Below are 24,050 nucleotides of genomic sequence, written 5' to 3' on the forward strand. Positions count from 1 at the left end.
GGTCCCTTTGAAAAAGAGTGTCTGCCAAATGCCATAAATGTAAACATAAATAGACCATTGAAAATCTTCAACTCCAACACTTCCTCTCATTAATACAGCTATGTATGCTGGAGCAGGTTTTGGGTCTATTAGTTTAAGTGAGGGGAAAATTTAATGCACTTGTGGCTGGAAAAATCTGGTGTTTTTATCTGAAAGCAGGTAGAAAAAGAAATAATAAATAAATTTTAAAAAAGCTTACTTTATATTCATGCTTTGACTGTGCCTGCCAAATGATCACCCATTTTAACGTCCAGTGGCTAGAAGTGAGCGTTAATAAATGGAACCATGTAGACTGTGTGAATGGTGTGATCACACTCTCTCTTCGCATGCTGAGAGATAAATGTGTGTTATGTTTACACACCAGATGGACACCACACTTTTTTTTTTTTTTTTTTTTTTTTTCTTCATTGCCATTTCCTGCTTGAGATCACTTGCTTGAGCTTGGCCTCCACTCTTGAAACCCCCGAACACACACACACCCCGCCCTCTCTCTCGTGTGCCTTCCCCCCCAATGCCCTTGGGATACTCTCAGTTCCCTGTTAGCACATGTCTCTATTCTCTCGTACTTTTCTCATGGGATTATTCACAATCGACTGCTGTTGACTTTCACTTTTTTTCCGCCGCTGCTTGCCACCTTTATTTTCTTTTCGTTCTCTGCTTCTGGTATGTTTTACTTTCTGTTTGATCTTGCACTGCTTTTTCGTTTCATTTTCTGTTACGCACGGTGGTATGTTTTACTTTCTGTTTTTACCCAGCGTGTATTTTTCTTTCATTTTCTGTTAGTATCACCGGTTACTGCTGCAGCATGACAGTGTTCGAGCTGGCTTTAGAGATTTAGCGATTGCCACAAGGGTGTTATTAAAGGTGATGTAGGTGAGGAGACCTGGGGTGCAGTCAGTGTTCCAATTCATCCCAAAGGTGTTCAGTAGGGATGAGATCAGAGCTCTATAGCAGGCTGCTCAAGATCTTCCTCTCCAAACCATGTAAACCAGATCTTCAAGAAGCTCACTTTGTGCACAGTGGCATTGCCATGCTGGAACAGGTTTTGAGTTTCCAAGTTCAAGTGAATGCAAAATTGTATTAGAGCGAATCTAAAGACATTCTATAGAATTGAGTGCCTTTAGCTTTGTGGTAACAGTTTGGAAAAGAACCACATATAGCAGGAAAGGTCAGGTGTCCCAATACTTTTGGAAATATAGTGTAGTTATTGGAACTGACATTAAAAAAATGCAGTGTTTGGGTCCATGGGTTTGACAGGAAGTGAGAAGGAGGAAGGCAGACAGTAAAAAGGATATATATATATATATATATATTTTTTTTTTTAATTCTTTTAGCTTTTTAAATATTACAGCACCACATGCCAAGATTCACACCAACATAAATACATACTCTATAAACATTCATACGTTGAACACAAAACCCTCACATTTGCAGCTTTCCATCAATGATGCCACCGGGCCACGCCCTTTTCTCCACAGCATGCTAAACAGATGTTTGCTTTATGTGCGGAATCAATGGACACAGATGAGGCGGAGCTAAATAAACGAAGAAATAAACATTAGCCATTTTTTTAACCTTTAGTTCCAGGTCTCCAGAATCCACATCATAAAAATTCAGGTCTGACAGGCAAACAAATACAGCAATCAGTTGTTCATCTCAAATAAATAACACAGAAAAGGAAATTGTATCTTTTTATTGTTATTTACACTTTATCATATTGTAAACCCCTTTCTCCCATTCCTGTCCCGCTATAGGAAACATTGACCAGGCGCAGTATTGTGATAGGATAAAGGGAATCATTGAGCTTTTGGGCAGTAAACTGTCGCTGGATGAGCTTTCAAAGATCTGGAAGATACAAGTGAGTCCCTGCTTCTTTCTGTTTCTAATGTAAAATAATATGACGTTCCATACAGTGTTAAGTTTGCTGTTTATATTCATTATATGATTCCAAGAAATGTGGTCCATAACATGTAGTTAACTACTTCTCTCTCTTTTTTTTTTTTTTTTCCCCCCGTCTGCAGTCCGGCCAGTCGTCCACCGTCATAGAAAACATCCACACGATCATCGCCGCTGCAGCCGTCAAGTTCAACTGCGAGCAGCTCAACCACCTGTTTGTTCTCATACAGAAGGTATGTGTGTAATTGTGTTGTAATTATAAAATATAACTAGAGTACGATGTGTAAGTGGGACAGCCATGTGTTTGCATGGTGTTTACTGTTTTTGTGTTTGTTTGTTTTTAAAGAGCTGGGAGGTCGAAACTGACCGAGTCAGGCAGAAGCTTTTGAGTCTGATCGGGAAGATCGGAAGAGAAGCACGCTCAGATGCAACAACAGGAAAGGTGCGTCTTATCACCAATATAGTAATGAAGCTGTGAATAAATGACTGTGGTTCACTTTTGTAATATTTTTTTGGATATGTATTAAATCCATATTGAATAAATGCATTCATTTTGTTATATTGACGTGAAAAAATGAAACGGTATTTTTTTTTTTTACGGTATTTTACAAATTACGCATTTATTCAGCGCAATCAGTTCTACAGGAATGAACTCAGCCTGGGGTATTTTTGGTTGGGGTCTTTTTTTTGTTGTAGTTGTGGTCTCTTTTTTTTTTTCTTTTCATCCTGTAGCACTCCTTTAATGTACAAGGGTTTTAGAGAGAGTCTGGTAATGTTGCACCGCTTTTGTGCTCACTAGCACATACATCAGAGAGAATTTCACTGTGCCTTCTTTACCCACATCCGCGGACTGATTGAATTTCACCGATATCCTTCGGTCCCGGTTTCTCCCCGAGTCGTATTAGGTTTCTCGTGTCATCACTTCAATCCGAATGTTTCGCGTTCAGTTCTAGCGCAGCACCACGTTATAGAGCGTACATTCATATATTATTAATGATAATAATGCTAGTAATATAGAGTTCGTATCCTTTATTTTTATGCATGTAATCTAGAATTATCTTTACATGTCAATTATCTTTATTGGTCCTCATTGAGAGATCCGCAAGGACGGTGTGTTAGAACATACAGTGGAATTTTGACTCTTTACATCGTTCAAGTAGCTCGTGTTGATTTATCAACGACCAAATTTACAGTGCAAAGGTACGAGGAGAAAACAGGGGGTGTACAAGCCTGTGGTATATTCAGCATAGTGTTCAGCACGCACTGTGAACATGAAAGACACGCACAAGTCCCGAAGAGGTAGATTCGGTAGTTGTCCATGTTGTTATTCACATTGTAAAGGGGCGCATGCGTCATCAAGTTTGAATAGAAACAATGTCCCTGCACATACAAAAATCTGAATCTGCACAATGTTAATGTTGATTTAGGAAAAAAAAATTATATAAATGTGTGTGTGTGTGTGTGTGTGTGTGTGTGTGTGTGTGTGTGTGTGTGTGTGTGTGTGTGTAATTTAATTTTTTTCCTTTTTCCCTATGGAAAAGGGTACAACATAAATAAAAAAATAAAATTATATATATATATATATATATATATATATATATATATATATATATATATATATATATATATATATATATATAAATATAATATTTAAATTTAGCTTTTTTGAGAATAGTAAATGTATGTAGTGGGTTCATATTAGTCCTAAGTGTAAAAGAAATGGCTTTCAAAGTCGAACCAAATAACATGCAGTTCCTATGGATTCAAGTGACTCAAGAACAACTAACCGTCATACAAACAGTGCTTGTTTATCCAGGTAATTACTCACACTGGAATCACTCACTTATAAACTTGTTAAACTTATTATAGACTGGTTTGTTTGTGTGAAATTTGTTACTGTTCTTTACAAAAATGTAACGTTTTTTGGAGACCTGCAAGAGACGGATTTTTCATACGCGCACACGAGTATTTGACCGCAGATGCTGCATGTGTTCACAGATTTTTACTTTTTGCTCAGCATAGTCTTCGCAGGCAGCCGGCGCGAGGTTCGACACTAGCCGAAATGCACTTACACATTATTTTGGAAAATATATTCGTTTTAAAAGTTGAGATGTCAAAGGAAGTTGAGATGCGGAGGGGATTTTGGTGTGGAAAGCCTTTTTTTTTTTTTTTTTTTTTTTTTTTTTTTAAATATATAACAGTAGTGTGAAGTTTTCCTTGTTCACCACACACATGCACATCATATATATATGTTTTTTTTTTGGTTTTTTTTGGTTTGTTTTTTCTGTCGCAGGTGTTGGAGGTGCTTTGGGAGTTGGCCCATCTCCCTTCCCTTCCCACCACACTGGTCCAGCAGGCCCTGGAGGAACACCTGACCATTCTGAGCGATGCCTACGCTGTCAAAGAAGCGGTCAAGAAAAGCTACATCATCAAGTGTATCGAGGACATCAAGAAGGTGAGCGTTCACACTGGGGGCTCAATGCAGAACCCTCCTAGATTGTGCTGAGCAATCATATTGCATATGTCTAATTGTCACTGTCGATGAATTATTACATAAAAAAAAAAAAAAGCGTTCTTAACTTTAAAAGTACAAACTGTTTTTTTATATATATATATTATGTTTGCTGTCTGTTGCTTTTTGCCCTTTTTTTATTTTAAAAAAAGCTTGCTGCTGCTGAACATGGTTGAAACAGCGAGATCTCTCACTCTTTGACTTGTTCTCAATCTTCTCCCTTCCTGCACTATTGTAAATCCCTTTTTTTTTTTTTTTTTTTTTTTTTTTTTTTTTTTTTTTTTTTTTTTTTTTTTGCGAAAACCGCAAAACAAGCTTTATAAAAGCAGAAAGCAGGCGTGCTCCCCAGTCCCTGCGCAAAGGCTAATGTTTTGCACTGAGCTAAGAGCTATATTAAGAGCTGAGCCGAGTGTCCAAAGGTGTCATCCTATCTCTGATGCCAGACAGATATTTGGCTCGTCGCTTTTTGCCTTCCCACATACTCGCAGTCACATTTGCACACTCCTTCCCAGCTCCCGTTCTGTGCTTCAGGCTCAATTCCAGGGTGATTGGGTTGCTGCATAACTGAGGGATACTGAAGTCTCATAAACCTCTAGCCCGAGCTCACTGAATGCAACTGCAGTTTATGTCTTTAGATACAAATACAGGAGGATACAAAGTCTACCAGCGAGATACAGGTGTCTTTTTTTACTGGCTCCTGGGGCAAGAAGAAACCAGCCTGGGCTAAAGTAAGAGAAGCACCAGGGCCTGCAAAGACCCTACTCTTCTATTTACTGACAAATCACAACTTGCTTTCAATCTGATGGCAGTCTTTCACAGTCCAAGGCGATGAGGGGTTTTGGTGGAACGAATGGGGAAAATCGATGATTCAGACTTGATTCTTAAGGGGAAAGTCATAAATTGGTGAAACTCTTAATCTGTTTACCTGCATCTCATGTCAATTATCAGATCAGAGATTATTTACATCCAAAGGCTTATTGTGCCTCTTGGGAGTTTTTTGGACTGGGTGTTTTTTTATCACATCAGTAATTAAAAAAAAAAAAGGGGGGGGGGGGGTTCTGACTTTTTAAAATACCATTATTTATTTCTGTCAATCATTCCATAGATTTTAACACCATGCTTCTTTGTTAACACCAATTCTAGCTTGTAAACAAGTCATGGTGCTTTTTTATTTATTTATTTTTTTTTAAAGATTTATCGCTTATGGAATACCATCAGTGATGAAAAAAAACATTTATAATCACAGTGTGTCCCTTTTTGATTTATTGCTATTTATATGAAACAGATTTTCGGTAACCATTCGAGTACAATCCGTATGAATATATAGCGTCCTGTAAAAATATTTAGAGAAGCATCAGCGTTTGTACTTGCAGGTGCCAAAGTTTCATTTATTTGTTTTTCTCTCTTTTTCTCTCTCCATGTAATCTGCCTCTCTTTAAAAGTCCACATTTCTAAGCTTAAAAATGGAGCGAGAGCACCTGCAAAAGTAAGAGTTAAAGAAAAATGTGGTCTATTTGTCATGATTGTGACATGATCCAACCATTCAGAGTAGGAGATATTACAAAATACTACTACCATAAATTTTTTAATTCAAGCGACATTATAGAATCCCTTTTGTGGCACTTAATTTGTAAATATTTATTTCTTAAAAGCATCCCCCCCACCCCCCATACCCCTGACTACATAGGTGGAGGGATGTAGTCACAGATGGTATTCCAGAATACACATTAACTGCTTCTGGTGATGTGTCTTACATTAATGCAAATTCTTTTATCGAAGTCATCACAGCATAATCATTATATATCTTCTCGCCCGTTCTTTATGCTGGAACTGTTCTGTTCATTGTTCGTAGATGCGAAGCACCTCATTGAACCTTGCCCGTGTAAGTGTGCTATTTGTCTAACCCTGAGTGATTCAGGAGCCGGTTACCACCTTTCCAAGCAACTGGCCAGTTTTCAGATTGCAACCAAGGATGGAAAAGGGCCCTATTTTGTTTATTGTTCAGCCATTTTTAAATCTGGCAACCGTTCGACCAGGGACTTTCTCTGGGAGGATGACTGTAGTACTGTATGTACTTAATGCTGTATTTAATACGTACGACTTAACAGACGCCCTCAGTCGGCAACACGTACTGCACGCTTCTAGTGTACATCCTAAATTAAAATTCCCTGTTCAACCAAAAATTTTAATCATGTTCATGAATTGTTGCAGCCTGCCATGTGACTCAGCCTTCAGGTGTTTCTTCAGCAGCGTGGCACAATAACATCCTTATGCCAGGCTCATGTAATAGAATAGACATCGCTGTGTCATTGGTGTCTTGTTGTTGTTGTTGTTGAGAATTCAAAATTGCTTCCTATCTGCGTGGAAGCAAACATAAATCAAATCAACACTACGCACTTTATTGGATTCTAAATCATTCATATTACAGCCAAGTATAAAGGCAGCCTATTTTGTGCGCACACACACACACACACACACGCGCACACACACACACATGTATATACACACAGTGATGTGTTTACAAATACAGACACAGATATAGAAATCAGGCTTTACTTAAGTGTACAGGGTTCAAATGCTTCCGTGTGGAATGTTGAAATGTCCAGGCTCCTTCCCAGGCCAGAGCCACTGGCAAAGGTGGCATGAACAAGTGCTTCGCATCTACGACAGTGCACACTTTATTCAATCATGTTTGGATGATGTTTATTCACTGGGACTTTCTAGCAGAATCTGTATTATTTTCCGTTTGTAAAATGACAAGATGCTGATCAGGTTTATTGTTATTGTCTGTTCTGTGTGTGTGTTGTAGTCATCCCAGCAGAGTAACCCCCAATCAGTATGGGTTGTACCAGCCTTACGCCAGCTCCATGAGATCACTCGCTCCTTCATCAAGCAGACATACCAGAAACAGGACAAGGTACCATACAGCCACAAACACACTCGATACCACTAGCAGCGAGGTCCGTTTTTTTAAGCAAATCTTACATGTTTTTTTTTTATTATTATTATTATTATTATTATTATTCCTGCACATATCTAGTTATTGTTGGTTGTTTTTTTTCCTCAGAGTATAATCCAGGACCTAAAGAAGAATTTTGAGATCGTGAAGCTGATCACTGGCTCTCTAGTGGCCTGCCATCGTCTGGCCGTGACAGCTGCTGGCACCTGCGGGCTCTCAGGGTCCACTCTGGTGGACGGACGATACTTTTATCAAGAGGTAAAGCCCCGGTTGATAAACCAGGACAATAAACAACAGCTAAACCGACACATCGTTCCACTCCTGCATTTTTGACACAAAAATCCGAACAACGTACACGCCGAAGGTTTGCGGACGCTCGCTCTCGCATTCCACATTTAGTCCCCATTTGCACTTCCAATTCCCTCCACTCGTCTGGAAAGATGTTTCACTAGATTTTGAACTTTTGTGTTCATCATCCACAAGGGTGTCATTAAAGTCAGGTAGTGATGTAGGTGAGGTGAGCAGGCCTGAGGTGCAGTCAGTGTTTCAATTTATCCCAAAGGTGTTTAATAGGTTTGAGATCATCACTCTACTGCAGGAGATCTTCCACTTCAAACCATGTAAACCATATCTTCATGGGGCTGGCTTTGTGCACAGGGGCTTTGTAATGCTGGAACCGGTTTGAGTTTAAAAATTCACGTGAACGCAAAATTATACCGCATCCAAATCATTCCTATACAATTGTGTGCCTCCGAGGTTGTGGTAACAGTTTGAAGAAGAACCACCTATGGCCGGAAAGGTCAGTCGTCCCAATAATTTTCTCTGTATAGTGTAAAATGTGCGATATCAACGTTTTATTAATTATGCACCTTTAATGCAGTTGCACTGTTTTGAACACCAGAGGTCCCAATCTTCACAACCCAGAGAGTTCAAATGTATAGAGAACTTACTGTTCGCGTAATACATTTTGTGAAGATCATAACCATGATGGGAATCATCAGGCATTGCTCTGGATCTAAGACGGATTATAGGTACCATGGTTACGTAGCCAAGTTATAACAGTTAAAAAGGAACTCTTAACGTTCAAACGACTCCACCTTCATTCCACCGCAGTCTTACGGTACCTGAGAAAGAGGTCATGGAACCTGGGCATTTTTTTTAGGATTTTTTTTGTAAATAGTACTAAACTTTTATCCATAGCAAGTTCATATTTAATTAGTTTCATAGTAACAAAAGAAATGCACATTGTTTTGCATCCGTGATCTGGAAAATGTATTATTATAATTTTTTTTTTACATTAAAAAATATATATAAATATTCAGTTGAATTGTAAAGCTAGTGTCGAGCGCATCATTACACTACTCATTAGTAATGTTTTATACCCATATACCCCTGTACTTCATTTTGGAAACCATTGTATCTCTGCAGTATTTGGAGGGGCATCTGAAGTTTTTGGCCTTTTTTCTGCAAGAAGCTAGTCTGTACTTGGTGTGGAACAGGGCTAAAGAGATCTGGGAGTGCTTAGTGTCTGGCATGGACGTGTGTGAGCTGGATCGTGAGGTAAAACCTTCATCCATCAAAACCTTATCATGGTGGGGTGGTTCCATGTAACAGCACTTACTGTGTCTTTCCCTCTCTGCAGATGTGTTTTGAATGGTTCACTAAAGGACAACATGATCTCGAAAGTGACGTCCAGCAACAACTTTTCAAAGAGAAGATCCTCAAGCTTGAGCCTTATGAGATTACTATGAACGGTACAGTTCTGACTTGATGATCGCGACAACACCATCAATGCTACACATACACTGACAAACCTGGAGTACACCACACTTTACTGTCTGCTTTTAATCAGCAAATAAAAATATAGTAGTATCTACCATGTTGCTCTCATATAGTACATACCAATTATTTGTTTATTTATTTGTTTTATTATATTTTAGGGTTTAATCTTTTTAAGACCTTCTTCGAGAATGTAAATCTCTGTGATCATCGCCTGAAACGGCAGGGAACTCAACTGGTAAGACTGGCAGTTTCGATTTATTGAGCACTATTTACATTTTTCTGTATGAAAGCCCATTTTCACCACTTAAAAAAAACAAAAAAAAAACCAGTTGTGCTAAGATTTTTCTCGCAATTCCGACTATTCTCTGCAATTCCGACTTCATTTCTTTAATACTCGCTGGTCCGCCCTTTTTTGTTTGTTTGTTTGTTTTTTTCCAATTCCGACTTTCTTGCTCGCGATTCCGACTTTATTTCTCATGATTCAGATTTTTTTTCTCGCACGTACGACTTTGATTTTTTTGCAGTTTTTACTTTATTTCTCACAATTCTGACGTATTGTAGCCAATCAGGCAGTGTCACTCGAACTGTAGAAAGCAGAAAGCTTAAAAAAATTTTTATTGAAATGGGCTACAGTCAACAGATCGATTTGTGAAACAATGGATAAAATCTTAGAGGACTATTTTTCGGTGCAGTTCCACAAACCGTGAGATGTTGTTACTGAAAGAATCTTTTGTTATTAAAGTCTCCAAACCCTTGTGGGAAGTAAAGTCAGAATTGCCGGGACTAAATTTGCAATTATGCAATATATATATATATATATATATATGTATATATGTATATGTGTGTATATATACAGTGGGTACGGAAAGTATTCAGACCCCCTTAAATTTTTCACTCTTTTTTATTTTGCAGCCATTTGCTAAAATCATTTAAGTTCATTTCTTTTCCTCATGAATGTACACACAGCACCCTATATTGACAGAAAAACACAGAATTGTTGACACTGTTGCAGATTTATTAAAAAAGAAAAACTGAAATATCACATGGTCCTAAGTATTCAGACCCTTTGCTCAGTATTTAGTAGAAGCCCCCTTTTGATCTAATACAGCCATGAGTCTTTTTGGGAAGGCTGCAACAAGTTTTTCACACCTGGATTCAGGGATCCTCTGCCATTCCTCCTTGCAGATCCTCTCCAGTTCTGTCAAGTTGGATAGTAAACGTTGGTGGACAGCTATTTTTAGGTCTCTCCAGAGATGCTCAATTGGGTTTAAGTCAGGGCTCTGGCTGGGCCATTCAAGAACAGTCACGGAGTTGTTGTGAAGCCACTCCTTCGTTATTTTAGCTGTGTGTTTAGGGTCATTGTCTTGTTGGAAGGTAAACCTTCAGCCCAGTCTGAGGTCCAGAGCACTCTGGAGAAGGTTTTCGTCCAGGATATCCCTGTGCTTGGCCGCATTCATCTTTCCCTTGATTGCAACCAGTCGTCCTGTCCCTGCAGCTAAAAAACACCCCCACAGCATGATGCTGCCACCACCATGCTTCATTGTTGAGACTATACTGGACAGGTGATGAGCAGTGCCTGGTTTTCTCCACACATACCACTTAGAATTAAGGCCAAAAAGTTCTATCTTGGTCTCATCAGACCAGAGAATCTTATTTCTCACCATCTTGGAGAACTCCATGCGGGTTTTCATGTGTCCTGCACTGAGGAGAGGCTTCCGTCGGGCCACTCTGCTATAAAGCCCCACTGGTGAAGGGCTGCAGTGATGGTTGACTTTCTACAACTTTCTCCCATCTCCCGACTGCATCTCTGGAGCTCAGCCACAGTGATCTTTGGGTTTTTCTTTACCTCTCTCACCAAGGCTCTTCTCCCCCGATAGCTTAGTTTGGCCGGACGGCCAGCTCTAGGAATGGTTCTGGTCGTCCCAAACATCTTCCATTTGAGGATTATGGAGGCCACTGTGCTCTTAGGAACCTTAAGTGCAGCAAAAAAATTTTTGGAACCTTGGCCAGATCTGTGCCTTGCCACAATTCTGTCTCTGAGCTCTTCAGGCAGTTCCTTTGACCTTAATGATTCTCATTTGCTCTGACATGCATTGTGATCTGTAAGGTCTTATATAAACAGGTGTGTGGCTTTCCCAATCAAGTCTAATCAGTATAATCAAAAATTGCTGGACTCAAATGAAGGTGTAGAACCATCTCAAGGATGATCAGAAGAAATGGAAAGCACCTGAGTTAAATATTTGAGTGCCACAGCAAAGGGTCTGAATACTTAGGACCATGTGATATTTCAGTTTTTCTTTTTTAATAAATCTGCAAAAAGGTCAACAATTCTGTGTTTTTCTGTCAGTATGGGGTGCTATGTGTACATTCATGAGGAAAAAAAATGAACTTAAATGATTTTAGCACATGGCTGCAATATAACAAAAAGTGAAAAATTTAAGGGGGTCTAAATACTTTCCGTACCCACTGTATATATATATATATATATATATATATATATATATATGTATGTATGTATATGTATGGGCTTAGCTATTATAGCACTTTGCTGATATGTTTGCAGTGTGTGGAACGTTTAGACCTAATCGGGATGGACTTCATCTGGAGAATCGCCATGGAGTCTCCTGATGAGGACATCGCCAATGAGGCCATTCAGCTCATCATCACCTACAGTTACATAAATCTCAACCCCAAAATGAAGAAGGTCAGAATGCACCACACTCATTCATCCCCTTTCTTGTCTTTTTTTCCCTTTTATTTCAGCTTTTTCTCACTCAAATACGCACAAATACAAAATTCTGTTCTCTTCTCCATACAGGATTCTGTGTCCTTACACAAGAAGTTCATAGCTGATTGTTATAAGAGGTTGGAGGTAGGTGTTTTCAGCTTGGGGAACGAGTCAGAGATGTTTGGCTTTTTTTTATTTCTTTATTGTGTTCCTCATCCCCGATATCTCTGTTTTAGGCCGCCAGCTCCGCCCTGGGCGGCCCAACCTTAACTCATGCTGTCACACGTGCAACCAAGATGTTGACTGCTACTGCCATGCCAACCGTCGCCACATCAGTGCAATCACCCTCCAGGTAGAGCAGAACAGCAGCGACCTTTTGTGTTTCACATAATGAATATATAATCAGGGATATCGGTGTCGGTGGCACTATTTTTCTTTCGCTTATTGTATGAGTGTCGACTTTTTGAATGTTTTTCCTCCTACAGGTCTACTAAGCTGGTGATCATTGAGAGGCTGCTGTTACTGGCTGAGCGATACGTCATTACAATCGAAGTGGGTCCAAATTTCACTTTATTCATAGAAAACACACTCCTGGCACACACTCTCTGCCCAGTGATCCAGCGTAAAAATGTCCACAGACACTGTATTACTTTAGTTTTATCCAGCAAACATGGGTAATTGACTGCAGTAATAATGGCACCCTTTGGTAAAATCAGTTAATGACAAATATGGCAGTAATTTGCTCAAACACACTTAAAAAATTAGAAAATGTTTGCATTTGCTTGAGTAACCTTCCAATGTGAAGTCCTGAGTCTTTTTATATTTGTTAGAGAATACAATTGGAGTAAGGATTGGTAAGGAATGATCACTCCTCAATACAGAATTTAATATTTGTATATAACTAGTGTGTGTGTGTGTGTGTGTGTGTGTGTGTGTGTGTGTGTGTGTGTGTGTGTGTGTGTGTGTGTGTGTGTGTGTGTGTGTGTGTACATAATTTACACCCCTCACATTTCAGCAACTATAATATTGTTTCTTCTCCAGGGACAATACTATAGAAATGGGACGACAGCCATGAAAACAGACTTGTTGCAGCGTGTGAGGCATACGGTCTGAGCCCTGACAAGCGCACTCATGTGTCCTTTTTTTTTTTTTAAGCAGCTTCTGCACCTGACACACAGCACAGCATGTATGATCCTGGCCACTGTATTGTACTCAGTTTCAGGGTTTTACTGATCTTCTTATAGCCTTAGCATCTTTGTGGAGAGCAACAATTCTGATTCTCAAATCCTCAGAGAGTCTTTGAAATGAAGTGTCATGTTGAACATCCAGTGGTCAGTATGAGAGAATTGTACTCAACGCATCTGATTTGAATTACTCCAATACAAGATACACATATTTGTATGGTGCTGTCAAGCAGACAAAAACATGAACGTTGATCCTTGAGCAGATATTCTAAAATGGCTGCTGAAATGTGACACACACTCACACACATCTATATATACACACACACACAGTGTATATGATAACCATGTCACACTGTAGGATCTCAGTTGCCATAATATCAGACTGTACAACTGTCAAAATCTAAGGCACACAAGAAAAAGACTCGTCCCAAGTTTTACGTCATCAATCCATGACCCGATTGTGACATAAAATGTGTAAGAGTGTGTTGAGATTTCTGAACCGAAAGGCTGAATGTCTTACGTATCGTAATGTCTTTGCGATCGACAAACCACCAGATTAACAGTAGACACTTTTACACATCCTTTACCAGTGATACTAATAATTAGCTCCATAATCGTTCCATAAGTTTTTATTCACAGAACCCAAACCACTTACGCCGTTCACCATTTCATAATCGTATGCGTTTAATTTTTTATTTTTTCCCCCCCATTTCAATGTGTTTGTCTTAGGATCTGTACTCTGTACCTCGGACTATTCTACCTCATGGAGCCTCTTTCAATGGCCACCCTGTATCTCTTCACATAACCTATGAATCTACTAAAGACACATTCAGTCTGGAGGTACAGTCAGTGACTTGATTGCAGACACACACACACATCACAGATTATCTCAGATTAAATCACAATCGCGAAGACTTGCATGTAATGTTCTTCACAACCAGAGTAAGTTAGATCATACCATTACCTTATATGGGAAGCTCACACCATAAATGGACAGGTGAATTGTGCTGGCTGTTAGAAAGTAGCCCTTACCTTATATGAAAGTGTTTTCTAACTCTGTGTGTGTGCAGGCTCACAGCAATGAGACAGTTGGGAGCATCAGGTGGAAGATTGCAGAACAGCTTAGCTGTCCGGTGGACAACGTGCAGATATTTGCCAACGACAGCATGGTGAGATTATGACACCGTAATCCATAACGGTCTTGTTTGGGTTACACTCACCCTTTATTAGGAACAACTGCACTCCTGTTCATTCATGCAGTTATGCCACTCAGCCATGTGGTGGTAGTGCACTGCGTCTATTAATGTTCACAGGAAACACAGAATGAAAAAAAATGCGATCTGTATCATTTTGCCCAGAATTGTTGGTACCAGACAGAAGGCTCAGAAATCTGTTTAGAGTTTAAACACAGTGGTGCGTGAAACAAAAATCCAATGGGTGGAAAAAAAAAAAACCTTGTTGTTATGAGAAAGAAGTAGAATAGCCAGATTGGTTGGAACTGACAGAATGGCCATAGTTAAGCCTTTATTTACGATCGTGGTCGAAAATGGACAACTGGTCAAACATTGAGGTGGATAGACTTCAGAAGCAGAAGAATCAGAAGCACACCTGTCAAAAACATCATCAAATCAACCCAACCCAACTTTAAACCAAAGACCATTCCTCAACTTCCATTTTGAATCCAGACACGACCAGGCCAGTATATACAAGGTGCCGTATAGGACACTCCAGACTCACACACGCATTCCTGCTAAACAGAGAAGAATCACCAACATATCATCACTGTAAAACAAACATGACCACAAAACACATTAATGGACTGCAATACACTTAAAGCCAAGTTATTCTACCCAGAAAGTTCATATGAAGAAATCTACCAAAATGTATTACCAAAGAAAATACTAGAAAGGAGCGTAAAACTGAATAATATATATCACCATTGCACTCTTTTGTAGTCAAAACTCTCTAAACCGTCCCTTCATACCCACCTTGATCTTGCTATGAAAATAGCTACCCCTGCTGGCCTGGCTTTAAAAAAATGTAAATAAATAAATAAAAAAAACATAAACACTTATCAGCTAAAAAACAGAAACCACAGGACAGCTGCAAATTGGGTTAAAAACACACCTGATATGATCAATTCTCAATTTCTGCTGTATCATGCAAATGACAGGGTCAGAATTTCCCCCCAAAAACTGTCCAATGGGCCCCAAAACATTCCAACAGTCTAGACTGGTGATGGCGATATTGGGATTGTTTTCTTGGGTGCCTTTCGAACGCGTGCCACATACATTTTGAGCTGATTCTTGTCTGCATACACGTCTTGATGGCTGCCCGTCTTATAATAGCTACTTTTAGTAGGACAATGCATTACAAAGTCAATGCCACACTGGTTCCAAAAGCAAGATATTTCAGTAGCTTCCTCAATCAACAGAGCTTAATCCAGTGGAGAACCTTTGAGATGAGCTGAAAGGAATGTTTCCGTCATCTTGTAGAACTGTTTGAGCGAAGAGGCTCGTACTCAGTGTTAGTATTGTGTTCCTAATACAGGGATCGGTGTTTAAATACATCAACCTTTTCAATAAAATGAATTCTTTCTCATCTTAATGCAAACGATGATGTTTTGTTTAGCAATTGAACACGAAATAGGGAGACTGTTTTATTTTTGCATTAATAGTTGTCATGCTTCATTTCCTAACATTTACTTCTGTATCCAGCTGACAATGAACAGGGACCAGAAGCTGCTGAATCAGCTGGGTTTCTCTGATGAGCAGAGTCTGACAGTGAAGAGTTCAGGAACCGGCACTCCTTCTGGCAGCTCGGCAGACAGCTCAGCCTCCGCCAGTTCCAGCAGCAGCGGAGTTTTCAACACGGCATATGCGCTGGAGCAGGTATGCGCACACACACACGCATACACACACCGCTGTGTCAGCAATAACCTGAATATTTTTACTTCAGAAATTCAGTTTTTACACTTGAATTGAACATTATATATATTCACCCAACCACACGCACGTTTTCGTTTTTCTATTTTATTTTTTTTATCCCGATTATGTAAACACAGATTCCTGTGTGTGTTGTAGGAAAAGTCACTGCCCGGTGTCGTGATGGCGTTAGTGTGCAACGTGTTCGAGATGTTGTATCAGCTAGCAAACCTAGAGGAGCCTAGGTAAGGTCCAGAATGAAAGCATCCTAACCAGGAAATGTATGTACGTGTATTTTCCTTTCGAGAGCTTATTTTCACTTGTGATTTGGTTTCATTGTATTCTAGAATAACGTTGCGTGTGCGGAAGTTGTTGCTGCTCATCCCGACCGATCCGGAGGTGCAGGATGCCCTGGATAACTTTGTACCAAAAGAGTCCAGTGTGTGGAGCCACCAGGTGTTAAAGATGATTCATAACCTAATATGCATTCCATTAATATTGATTTGTTACCCACCTGACGGAATCATAATGAATTTTACTTTACATTTGAGTATCGTTTTAAAAACACTAATGTATTCAGTCTTGGCTTATGTATTTCTGTTAGAGATTTAGGAACTAATTTCACTCTCGAAATGCTATTTAATTTATTTTACTTGTTTTATTCTGATTTTCTAATTCAAATCTAAACATTTTACCTCCTTCTATATTCGGCTGCACAGTTACAATGAATAAAAATTGTTTAAAAAGACACTTCAAATTAACAGCACGTAGCATCAGTGATTTGCCTCTAGAGGCCGCTCTCGTACTGTATAACGCAACAGCAAAACCGATGAATGTTTTATATATATAATGGACGGTTTTTCTTATAGCCATAGTGTCTGTAATGGGAATCTATGTGTTTGTGCCAATTTTTTTTTTCATCTCATTTCTGCACAGCTAGCAGTGTGCAGAAGGCACCCTACAGTAACACTACAGAAGTTTAGTAGTGGTTTAGTAAAGGCGTCTTGCAATGCCAAACTGACAGCATGTGGAATGAGTCACTAGTTAGAGAGCTGAAACAACGGCATGTGACACAGCACATGATGAAAAGCTCAGATTGTTTATACGTTCGATAAATCACAGAACTGTATGTGAGAGAACGGTATATGCTTAACGCCGTGTTCGCTTTTGTTATTCCCCCTTTTTCTCTTTTGATAGAAAACTCTGTTCACGTTGGCTTCTGGATCTCAGGCCTCCAAATCTCCATCTCTGTCCAGCAAACAGCAGCATCATCAGCAGAGTGCAGCGTCCATCCTGGAGTCATTGTTCCGCTCCTCTGCCCCGGGCATGTCCACTTTCAGAGTGCTCTATAATCTCGAGGTACTTCGCAGGTGTGGTTAAGGCTGTATGTGTAGTCACACAAGAATCCTCCTGACAACCTGCTCTTTTGTCAGGTGCTGAGCTCAAAATTGATGCCTACTTCAGATGATGAGATGGCAAGGACTAGTGTGAAGTCCTTCTGTGAGAACTTTCTTAAAGCTGGAGGTCTGAGGTAACAACCTGCTATAACTTGTCATTTATAGCTGTGATCTATGTGGAGAAAGCAAAGTGTATTTAAAATGCATATGTGTGTGTGTGTGTGTGTGTGTGTGTGTGTGTGTGTGTGTGTGTGTGTGTGTGTGTGTGTGTGTGTGTGTGTGTGTGTGTGTGTGGTCAGTTTGGTGGTTAATGTCATGCAGAGGGACTCCATCCCCTCTGAGGTGGACTATGAGACCAGACAGGGAGTCTATTCCATCTGTCTGCAACTTGCAAGGTAAAATATTTTTCTAGATTTTTTTATTTAATTTGAGTTTGATTCAATGACTTGGCACGAAGGACAATATCCACACCTTTCTCCATCTGCAGATTCTTGCTAGTTGGACAAACAATGCCGAGCATTCTGGATGAAGAGCTGGGTAAAGAGGGCGTGGACACGCTGTCCTCCCGGCCCTTCCGTAACGTGGGCAGGCAGAGCGGGCGCCAGCTCTCACTCTGCGGGACGCCAGAGAAATCCTCCTACAGACAGATGTCCATGTCTGATAGGTCCTCCATTAGAGTGGAGGAGATTATACCCGCAGCACGGGTTGCCATTCAGGTGCGTCTCGGTGTGCATACGTCGAAAAGTGTTGACCAGTTTTGGCATATTTGGACTAATGTGCTGTCTTGTGATTGTGTTGTTTCTGGCCGTAGACAATGGAGGTGGGGGATTTTACTTCAACCGTGGCCTGCTTCATGCGCCTTACCTGGGCCGCGGCTGCCGGCCGACTGGACCTGGTGGGCAGCAGCCAGCCGATCAGAGAGAGCACCAATTCTCTGCTGCCTCTGGGAGTCCGTAGCCGGGTTAGCAGCACAGGTGAAACACACACCTACATAAAGCAATTGTGTTCTATGTTGAGGTCACATTTGAAATCAGCTGCAGTTTTACATAAAAAAAAATTTCACCTATTTTATTTATTTATTTATATAGATGTATATAATTTATATAAATATATATATAAAATTTATATATATTTATAATTTTATTTTTTTTTATTTTATTTTTTTTTTAACTCCAGTCCAAGGACTGTGCCACTTTTTAAGAATTTATTACATACATAATTATTTTTTTTACAAATATAAACATTAAACGAAGAGACTGTTCAAGTTTTTTTCTGATCACTTTTGACCGTATGTGTGTCGCAGGTAGTAACTGCAGCTCCAGCAGTGAAGGAGAGGCCACCACGCTGCAGGCCGGCATCTGTGTCAAACAACAGTGTGTGTCCATTAAAGACACGATCATCGCCCGAGAAGCGCTTTCACTGTTGGTCACTTGCCTGCAGCTTCGCTGTCAACAGCTTTGTAAGAACCAAACCAATCAAGTATTAGGAAAATTACTCTTTAACTGATGAGGTGTAATGCAAGCACTACAATTTTACTCTTTACACTGACCTTAAATGACAATTTTGCTGTTTGTGAACAACTTTTGCAATTGCAATTTCATGTTGCCAAGATCTTGAGAGGCAAAAAACCCCTGGTTTTTTTATTTATTTATTTTTCCCTCCTGACTTTTCCAGCTGGCAAGAACTAAATGACCAGAACGTACAGACAACAATCTAGTTTTAACAGTGTGTGCGTGCGTGCGTGCGTGCGTGCGTGCGTGCGTGCGGGCGGGCGGGCGCGTGTGCGCGCGTGTGTGTGCGCGTGTGTATGTATATATATATATATATATATATATATATATATATATATATATCATGTAATCGATATACTGTCCTGTTGTTAGTAAATATTTATTCAGATTGTTATTTCCTCATTAATTGCGAGGCACACAAACAAACATAGGGGGACATAACCAGCATGTTTTTGCCTTTTCCACTCTCAGTACATAAATTTTGAGATGGAAATCTACTGTGTCCTGATCGTCTGATACAGCCGAATGCCGCAGTGAGTTTTGTCTGCATTTTTTCCGCAGGTTCTTTCTATAACCTGCCCTGCGTGAATGATTTCATCATCGATATTCTGCTGGGATCCTCCAGTGGAGAGGTCAGTGGAGATTTTCCTGTCTGCCTTCAGAGGAGTTTCAGTGACGTAATAAATCACGTTAATCCATCACTTTCTGGGTTTTTTCCCGTCCTGCTTTTATACAGATCCGGCGTGTGGCGTGTGACCAACTGTACACTTTGAGTCAAAGCGATACTTCGGCGTACCCGGAGCTGCAAAAGCCCAATCTTTTCTTGCTAAAAGTGGTGTTGACTACACAGCTCCCCCTCTGGTCTCCCACCAGTGTCATGAGGGGCATCAACCAGAGGTAACACACACATACACAATATATATATAATTTTTTTTATTATTATTATTAACGCACATGGCCTGAAGTAGTGTTTGGTTGTTTCTTAGGTTGCTTTCACAATGCACAGAGTATTTTGACCTGCGATGCCAGCTCCTGGATGACCTGACTAGTAAGAATGTTTGCAATTACTCACATTTACATCAGATTTGACTGGTTTCAGTACTTATCATGTAGCAGTTCTATTATCATATGATTGAATAGTTTTCGTGTTCGCTTTGGCACTGATTTGTTGAAACTGTAAATCAATTGTAAATCCCTTTCATTCATTAACAAATGTTTTCCTACAGACACTGAGATGGAGCAGCTGCAGATCAGCCCAGCAGCTATGTTGGAGGATGAGATCAGCTGGCTGGATAACTTCGAGCCGACGTGGACCAGTGAGCTGGAGACCAGCGAGGCTGACAACATCCTGCAGGCCGGCCATCTGCGCCTCATTAAGACCCTGCTCTCGCTCTGCGGCAACGAGAAGGAGCAGTTTGGTTAGTTTTACGCTCGAAACATGGCATGTAATTAAACATAATCGCGTGTTCTGTGCCAGACATCGCTAATGAGCAGTGCGTTATCTACACCTTCAAACACGCACACGTTTTGGCTTTTAGGTGAAATCTGTAAATGAGGTGCTTTATCTTTTTTTTTTTTGTTGTTGTTGTTGCTGTTCAGGCCCTTCCCTTATCCAGCAGCTGTTAGATGACTTCCTGTTTCGAGCATCACGCATTATTCTGAATAGCAACAACCCTTCCAGCAACACAGCTCCTCTCCATGACTTCCATCCAAAGTGAGTAAAAACACCACTTCCAGTGGCCACCTGGTCAAGGACCTTGTACACACACACACACACACACACACACACACACACACACACACTTACATTCCGGCAGGACACTGAGCGTTGTTACACAAGCGTTGTTACACAACATTTTATTTCAGTATATTATTAGTATTGGATTTATCGGAGTAACTAATGTACAAAACTTTTGATCGATACTGACCACTGCAGACTGGGAAACCCCACAAGAGCTGCAGTTTTGAAGATGCTTTGACCCAGACGTCTAGACGTCACAATTTGTCCCTCGTCAAACTCACTCTAATCCTTACGCTCGCCCATTTTTCCTGCTTCTGACACGTCAACTTTGAGGACATAATATTCACTTGCTGCCTAATAAATACCTTACACTAACAGGTGCCATGATGAAGAGATAATCAGTGTTACTATGCCTGAACAGTGTAGGGCACACCTTTTCTTTCCTTTCTTATTAAAATTCTGTGGCTTTTTACTCCTCTACATTGTGTCGATAATATAAGGATTTGCATAAACATTCACATTCATTAGCACTCACACTCACCCGCACCCTCATTCTCACACTCGCGCTCTTTTTTTTATGCCGTTCTTGCAGGTGCAGTACAGTCAGCAGCAGGTTAGCAGCATACGAGGTGTTGGTGATGTTGGCTGACAGCTCTATCTCCAACCTGCAGCTCATCACTCGCGAGCTGCTTTCTATGCACCACCAGTCAGACCCATCACTCTCTAAGGAATTCGATGTAAGGCTTTTTGAATTTTTTGATTACGCTAATCAGATGAAAAAAAAAAAAGCATGGGCTATTTTATTGGGTTATGCTAATTAATGCAAATTCTCAAATAATATGGCAACAGTTTGGTGGATACAATCAAGCAGATGCAGGAATATGTGATCTCTGTATATCATGACACTGTTGTGCTCTGCTTCCATAGGGTGCAATTCGGGGCTTTTTGAATTCCCAGTCTAATTGGCAGAGTGTGTATTTTATTTGACCTTTGCGTTTGTGTCGCTTCAGTACCTCCCACCGGTGGACGGACGCTCCATATCAGGGTTTGTGGGCCTGAAGAATGGTGGAGCGACCTGCTACATGAACGCTGTTTTTCAGCAACTCTATATGCAGCCTGGTTTACCTGAGGTGTGTGTAATAAGTGCCGTTATAGTACGTGTTCATGGGTTAGGTCTGTTTTTATATACTGATGACTACAATCGTTTATACAAATGAATGTGTGTGGGTTTGGTATGATTTTTGAAATTCTTTCACACCTTAATTTCTTTTTTTTTTCCCTCCAAGTTTGTATCTTGCACATTATCTAATGACATATATATTTAAATATGTTTTCAAATGTTCGTCTTAGGCCATCCTGTCAATCGAGGACGACACGGAGAACCCAGAGGAGAGCGTGTTCTGTCAAGTGCAGTCTCTTTTTGGCCATCTGATGGAGAGCAAGCTGCAGTACTATGTGCCTGAGAACTTCTGGAAGGTGAGAATAGTGTTCGATCGTATGAGCTGATTCTGTATTTGGTTAACAGAAGATGGTGCTCAGTAAAAAAAAAATAGCATGTGCGATGTAATGTTTAAATGTATTTGGGCAGATCTTTAAGATGTGGAACAAGGAGCTGTATGTGCGAGAGCAGCAGGATGCCTACGAGTTCTTTACCAGCTTGGTGGACCAGTTGGATGAGCATCTGAAGGTAATTGGTTCCTCATTACTTGTAAACTCGTATAACAATGGGTGAACTGAGTGCCTTCTACATTTAAGAGGATTTTTCGTTAAGCATAAACACGCACGATTAGGATGTGATTAAGATTCATTGTGGGGCAGTTTTTTAATTATTGATTTGAGCTTCATTCGAGGATTTTGCGTTTCAAACACACACAATTAAGGAACATCACCCAATCAAAAGTGCCGCCGTGCTGAAAAACGCGCAGGAATTTGCGGGTTGACGACTACAGCCGAATCACGGCTACACTGATAATCATTCGACAGCATGCAGGGTTTCCGCCAAGTCAAAGAAATTTTAGGCCTTATAAAGGTCTTGGTCCTGAATCATTTTAAACAGGTCTTAATTTTCCATGTAACGCTACTTCTGATGCTCATTGAAATGCTCCTGTAGCACTTTAGAATGGGTTTAAATATATTTGTAAATATTAAACGTTTGTTCTTTCGCTAGTCCAAATATCATTCTCTGTATTACGACTACAAGGATTACAAATTCTCTGATGTCGTAAACTAGGTCTTTCATTTCATCTTTGGTGGTCTTAAGAAAAGGTCTTGAATTTGAAACCTGCAGAATCCCCTAAGAACATCTGCATGTCTGATATAAATTTGACGCAACATTTCTCAATAAATAAAAGGTTCCCAAAGTGGCCACAGTGGCTCTGTGTTTGCTCGTTGCCCTTTCGTATATACTCTGACATGGTATAGGGTTTTAATGGCTTTATTGTAACACACTATTACTAGAATTGGTCTTTTGTGAAATGTTCCGGCGTATTAAATATTAGTGCAGCGGTTGGACTGTTGAATGATCCACACTATAATAAATGTTTCTTTCCTTCAGAAAATCGGACGAGAGCAGATCTTCAAAAATACCTTCCAAGGCATTTTCTCCGACCAGAAAATATGCAAAGATTGTCCACACAGGTCAGTATTAGTCAGAGCAGCTTTTCTTACAGATTCAGTCAGTTTCGAGAATTAAGATGCATCATAATAGATATCATTATCTCTTCTAGTTAAATGGGTGATGCTCTGATATTTTAACTATTTAGGCTTAGATTTAGTTCTCTGTGGATCGATGTGTTCATAAGTGATCTCTCTCTCTCACACACGCAGGTATGAGCGTGAGGAAACCTTTATGGCACTGAACCTTGGGGTGACATCATGTCAGAGTTTGGAGATTTCTCTTGATCAGTTTGTCCGAGGAGAGGTGCTGGAGGGCAGCAATGCTTACTATTGTGAGAAATGCAAAGAGAAGGTACATGTGTGGCTTTTACTTGCAGCCTGATGGATTACAATTGTAAAACATATAGACTAAAGGTGTGTGTGTGTGTGTGTGTGTGTGTGTGTGTGTGTGTGTGTGTGTGTGTGTGTGTGTGTGTGTGTGTGCTGTTTTTTTTTGTTTTGTTTTTTTAGAGGACTACAGTGAAGCGCACTTGTATTAAGTCATTGCCCAGCGTACTGGTTATCCATCTCATGCGCTTCGGCTTCGACTGGGAGAGTGGACGCTCCATTAAATACGACGAACAGATACGGGTAAGACACCTTTTATTGCTATCGATTAGTACAGAACTTGTGGCAGTCTTATCAAGTAACTGATTAGACAACATTAATATATTTTATTTAGGGATCCAGATTAACACTTAACATTTAAAGCTCCAATTTTA

At 40.1% G+C, this 24,050-nt stretch overlaps 2 protein-coding genes across 5 annotated transcripts in view; one reads left to right on the forward strand and one right to left on the reverse strand.

The window, feature by feature from the left end:
* Window positions 1–24,050, reverse strand: part of LOC310738371 (ciliary microtubule-associated protein 2-like) — a 365,395-nt gene that overhangs the window by 235,322 nt on the left and 106,023 nt on the right. The window lies entirely within an intron of this gene.
* The window catches only part of usp24 (ubiquitin specific peptidase 24), a 64,552-nt gene that overhangs the window by 26,908 nt on the left and 13,594 nt on the right, over window positions 1–24,050 (forward strand). The window contains exons 12-48 of one of the 4 annotated variants that reach the window (XM_083563268.1): window positions 1,794–1,897; window positions 2,061–2,168; window positions 2,282–2,377; window positions 4,229–4,390; window positions 5,083–5,175; window positions 7,257–7,364; window positions 7,515–7,664; window positions 8,835–8,966; window positions 9,049–9,160; window positions 9,347–9,423; window positions 11,752–11,892; window positions 12,007–12,060; window positions 12,153–12,268; window positions 12,402–12,468; window positions 13,830–13,940; window positions 14,171–14,269; window positions 15,818–15,991; window positions 16,184–16,269; window positions 16,372–16,480; window positions 17,222–17,383; window positions 17,458–17,555; window positions 17,721–17,816; window positions 17,909–18,137; window positions 18,233–18,395; window positions 18,725–18,880; window positions 19,494–19,564; window positions 19,669–19,829; window positions 19,919–19,980; window positions 20,159–20,350; window positions 20,532–20,646; window positions 21,266–21,410; window positions 21,684–21,803; window positions 22,024–22,149; window positions 22,262–22,360; window positions 23,228–23,310; window positions 23,500–23,641; window positions 23,800–23,919. In XM_083563268.1, the coding sequence (XP_083419394.1) occupies window positions 1,794–1,897; window positions 2,061–2,168; window positions 2,282–2,377; window positions 4,229–4,390; window positions 5,083–5,175; window positions 7,257–7,364; window positions 7,515–7,664; window positions 8,835–8,966; window positions 9,049–9,160; window positions 9,347–9,423; window positions 11,752–11,892; window positions 12,007–12,060; window positions 12,153–12,268; window positions 12,402–12,468; window positions 13,830–13,940; window positions 14,171–14,269; window positions 15,818–15,991; window positions 16,184–16,269; window positions 16,372–16,480; window positions 17,222–17,383; window positions 17,458–17,555; window positions 17,721–17,816; window positions 17,909–18,137; window positions 18,233–18,395; window positions 18,725–18,880; window positions 19,494–19,564; window positions 19,669–19,829; window positions 19,919–19,980; window positions 20,159–20,350; window positions 20,532–20,646; window positions 21,266–21,410; window positions 21,684–21,803; window positions 22,024–22,149; window positions 22,262–22,360; window positions 23,228–23,310; window positions 23,500–23,641; window positions 23,800–23,919 (4,439 nt within the window). The remainder of the gene's footprint in view (window positions 1–1,793; window positions 1,898–2,060; window positions 2,169–2,281; window positions 2,378–4,228; window positions 4,391–5,082; window positions 5,176–7,256; window positions 7,365–7,514; window positions 7,665–8,834; window positions 8,967–9,048; window positions 9,161–9,346; window positions 9,424–11,751; window positions 11,893–12,006; window positions 12,061–12,152; window positions 12,269–12,401; window positions 12,469–13,829; window positions 13,941–14,170; window positions 14,270–15,817; window positions 15,992–16,183; window positions 16,270–16,371; window positions 16,481–17,221; window positions 17,384–17,457; window positions 17,556–17,720; window positions 17,817–17,908; window positions 18,138–18,232; window positions 18,396–18,724; window positions 18,881–19,493; window positions 19,565–19,668; window positions 19,830–19,918; window positions 19,981–20,158; window positions 20,351–20,531; window positions 20,647–21,265; window positions 21,411–21,683; window positions 21,804–22,023; window positions 22,150–22,261; window positions 22,361–23,227; window positions 23,311–23,499; window positions 23,642–23,799; window positions 23,920–24,050) is intronic. The other 3 variants (XM_083563269.1, XM_083563270.1, XM_083563271.1) reach the window with 3 other exon arrangements.

The sequence above is a fragment of the Silurus aristotelis genome (assembly GCF_946808225.1).
Source record: "Silurus aristotelis genome assembly, chromosome: 15".
Taxonomy (NCBI): domain Eukaryota; kingdom Metazoa; phylum Chordata; class Actinopteri; order Siluriformes; family Siluridae; genus Silurus; species Silurus aristotelis.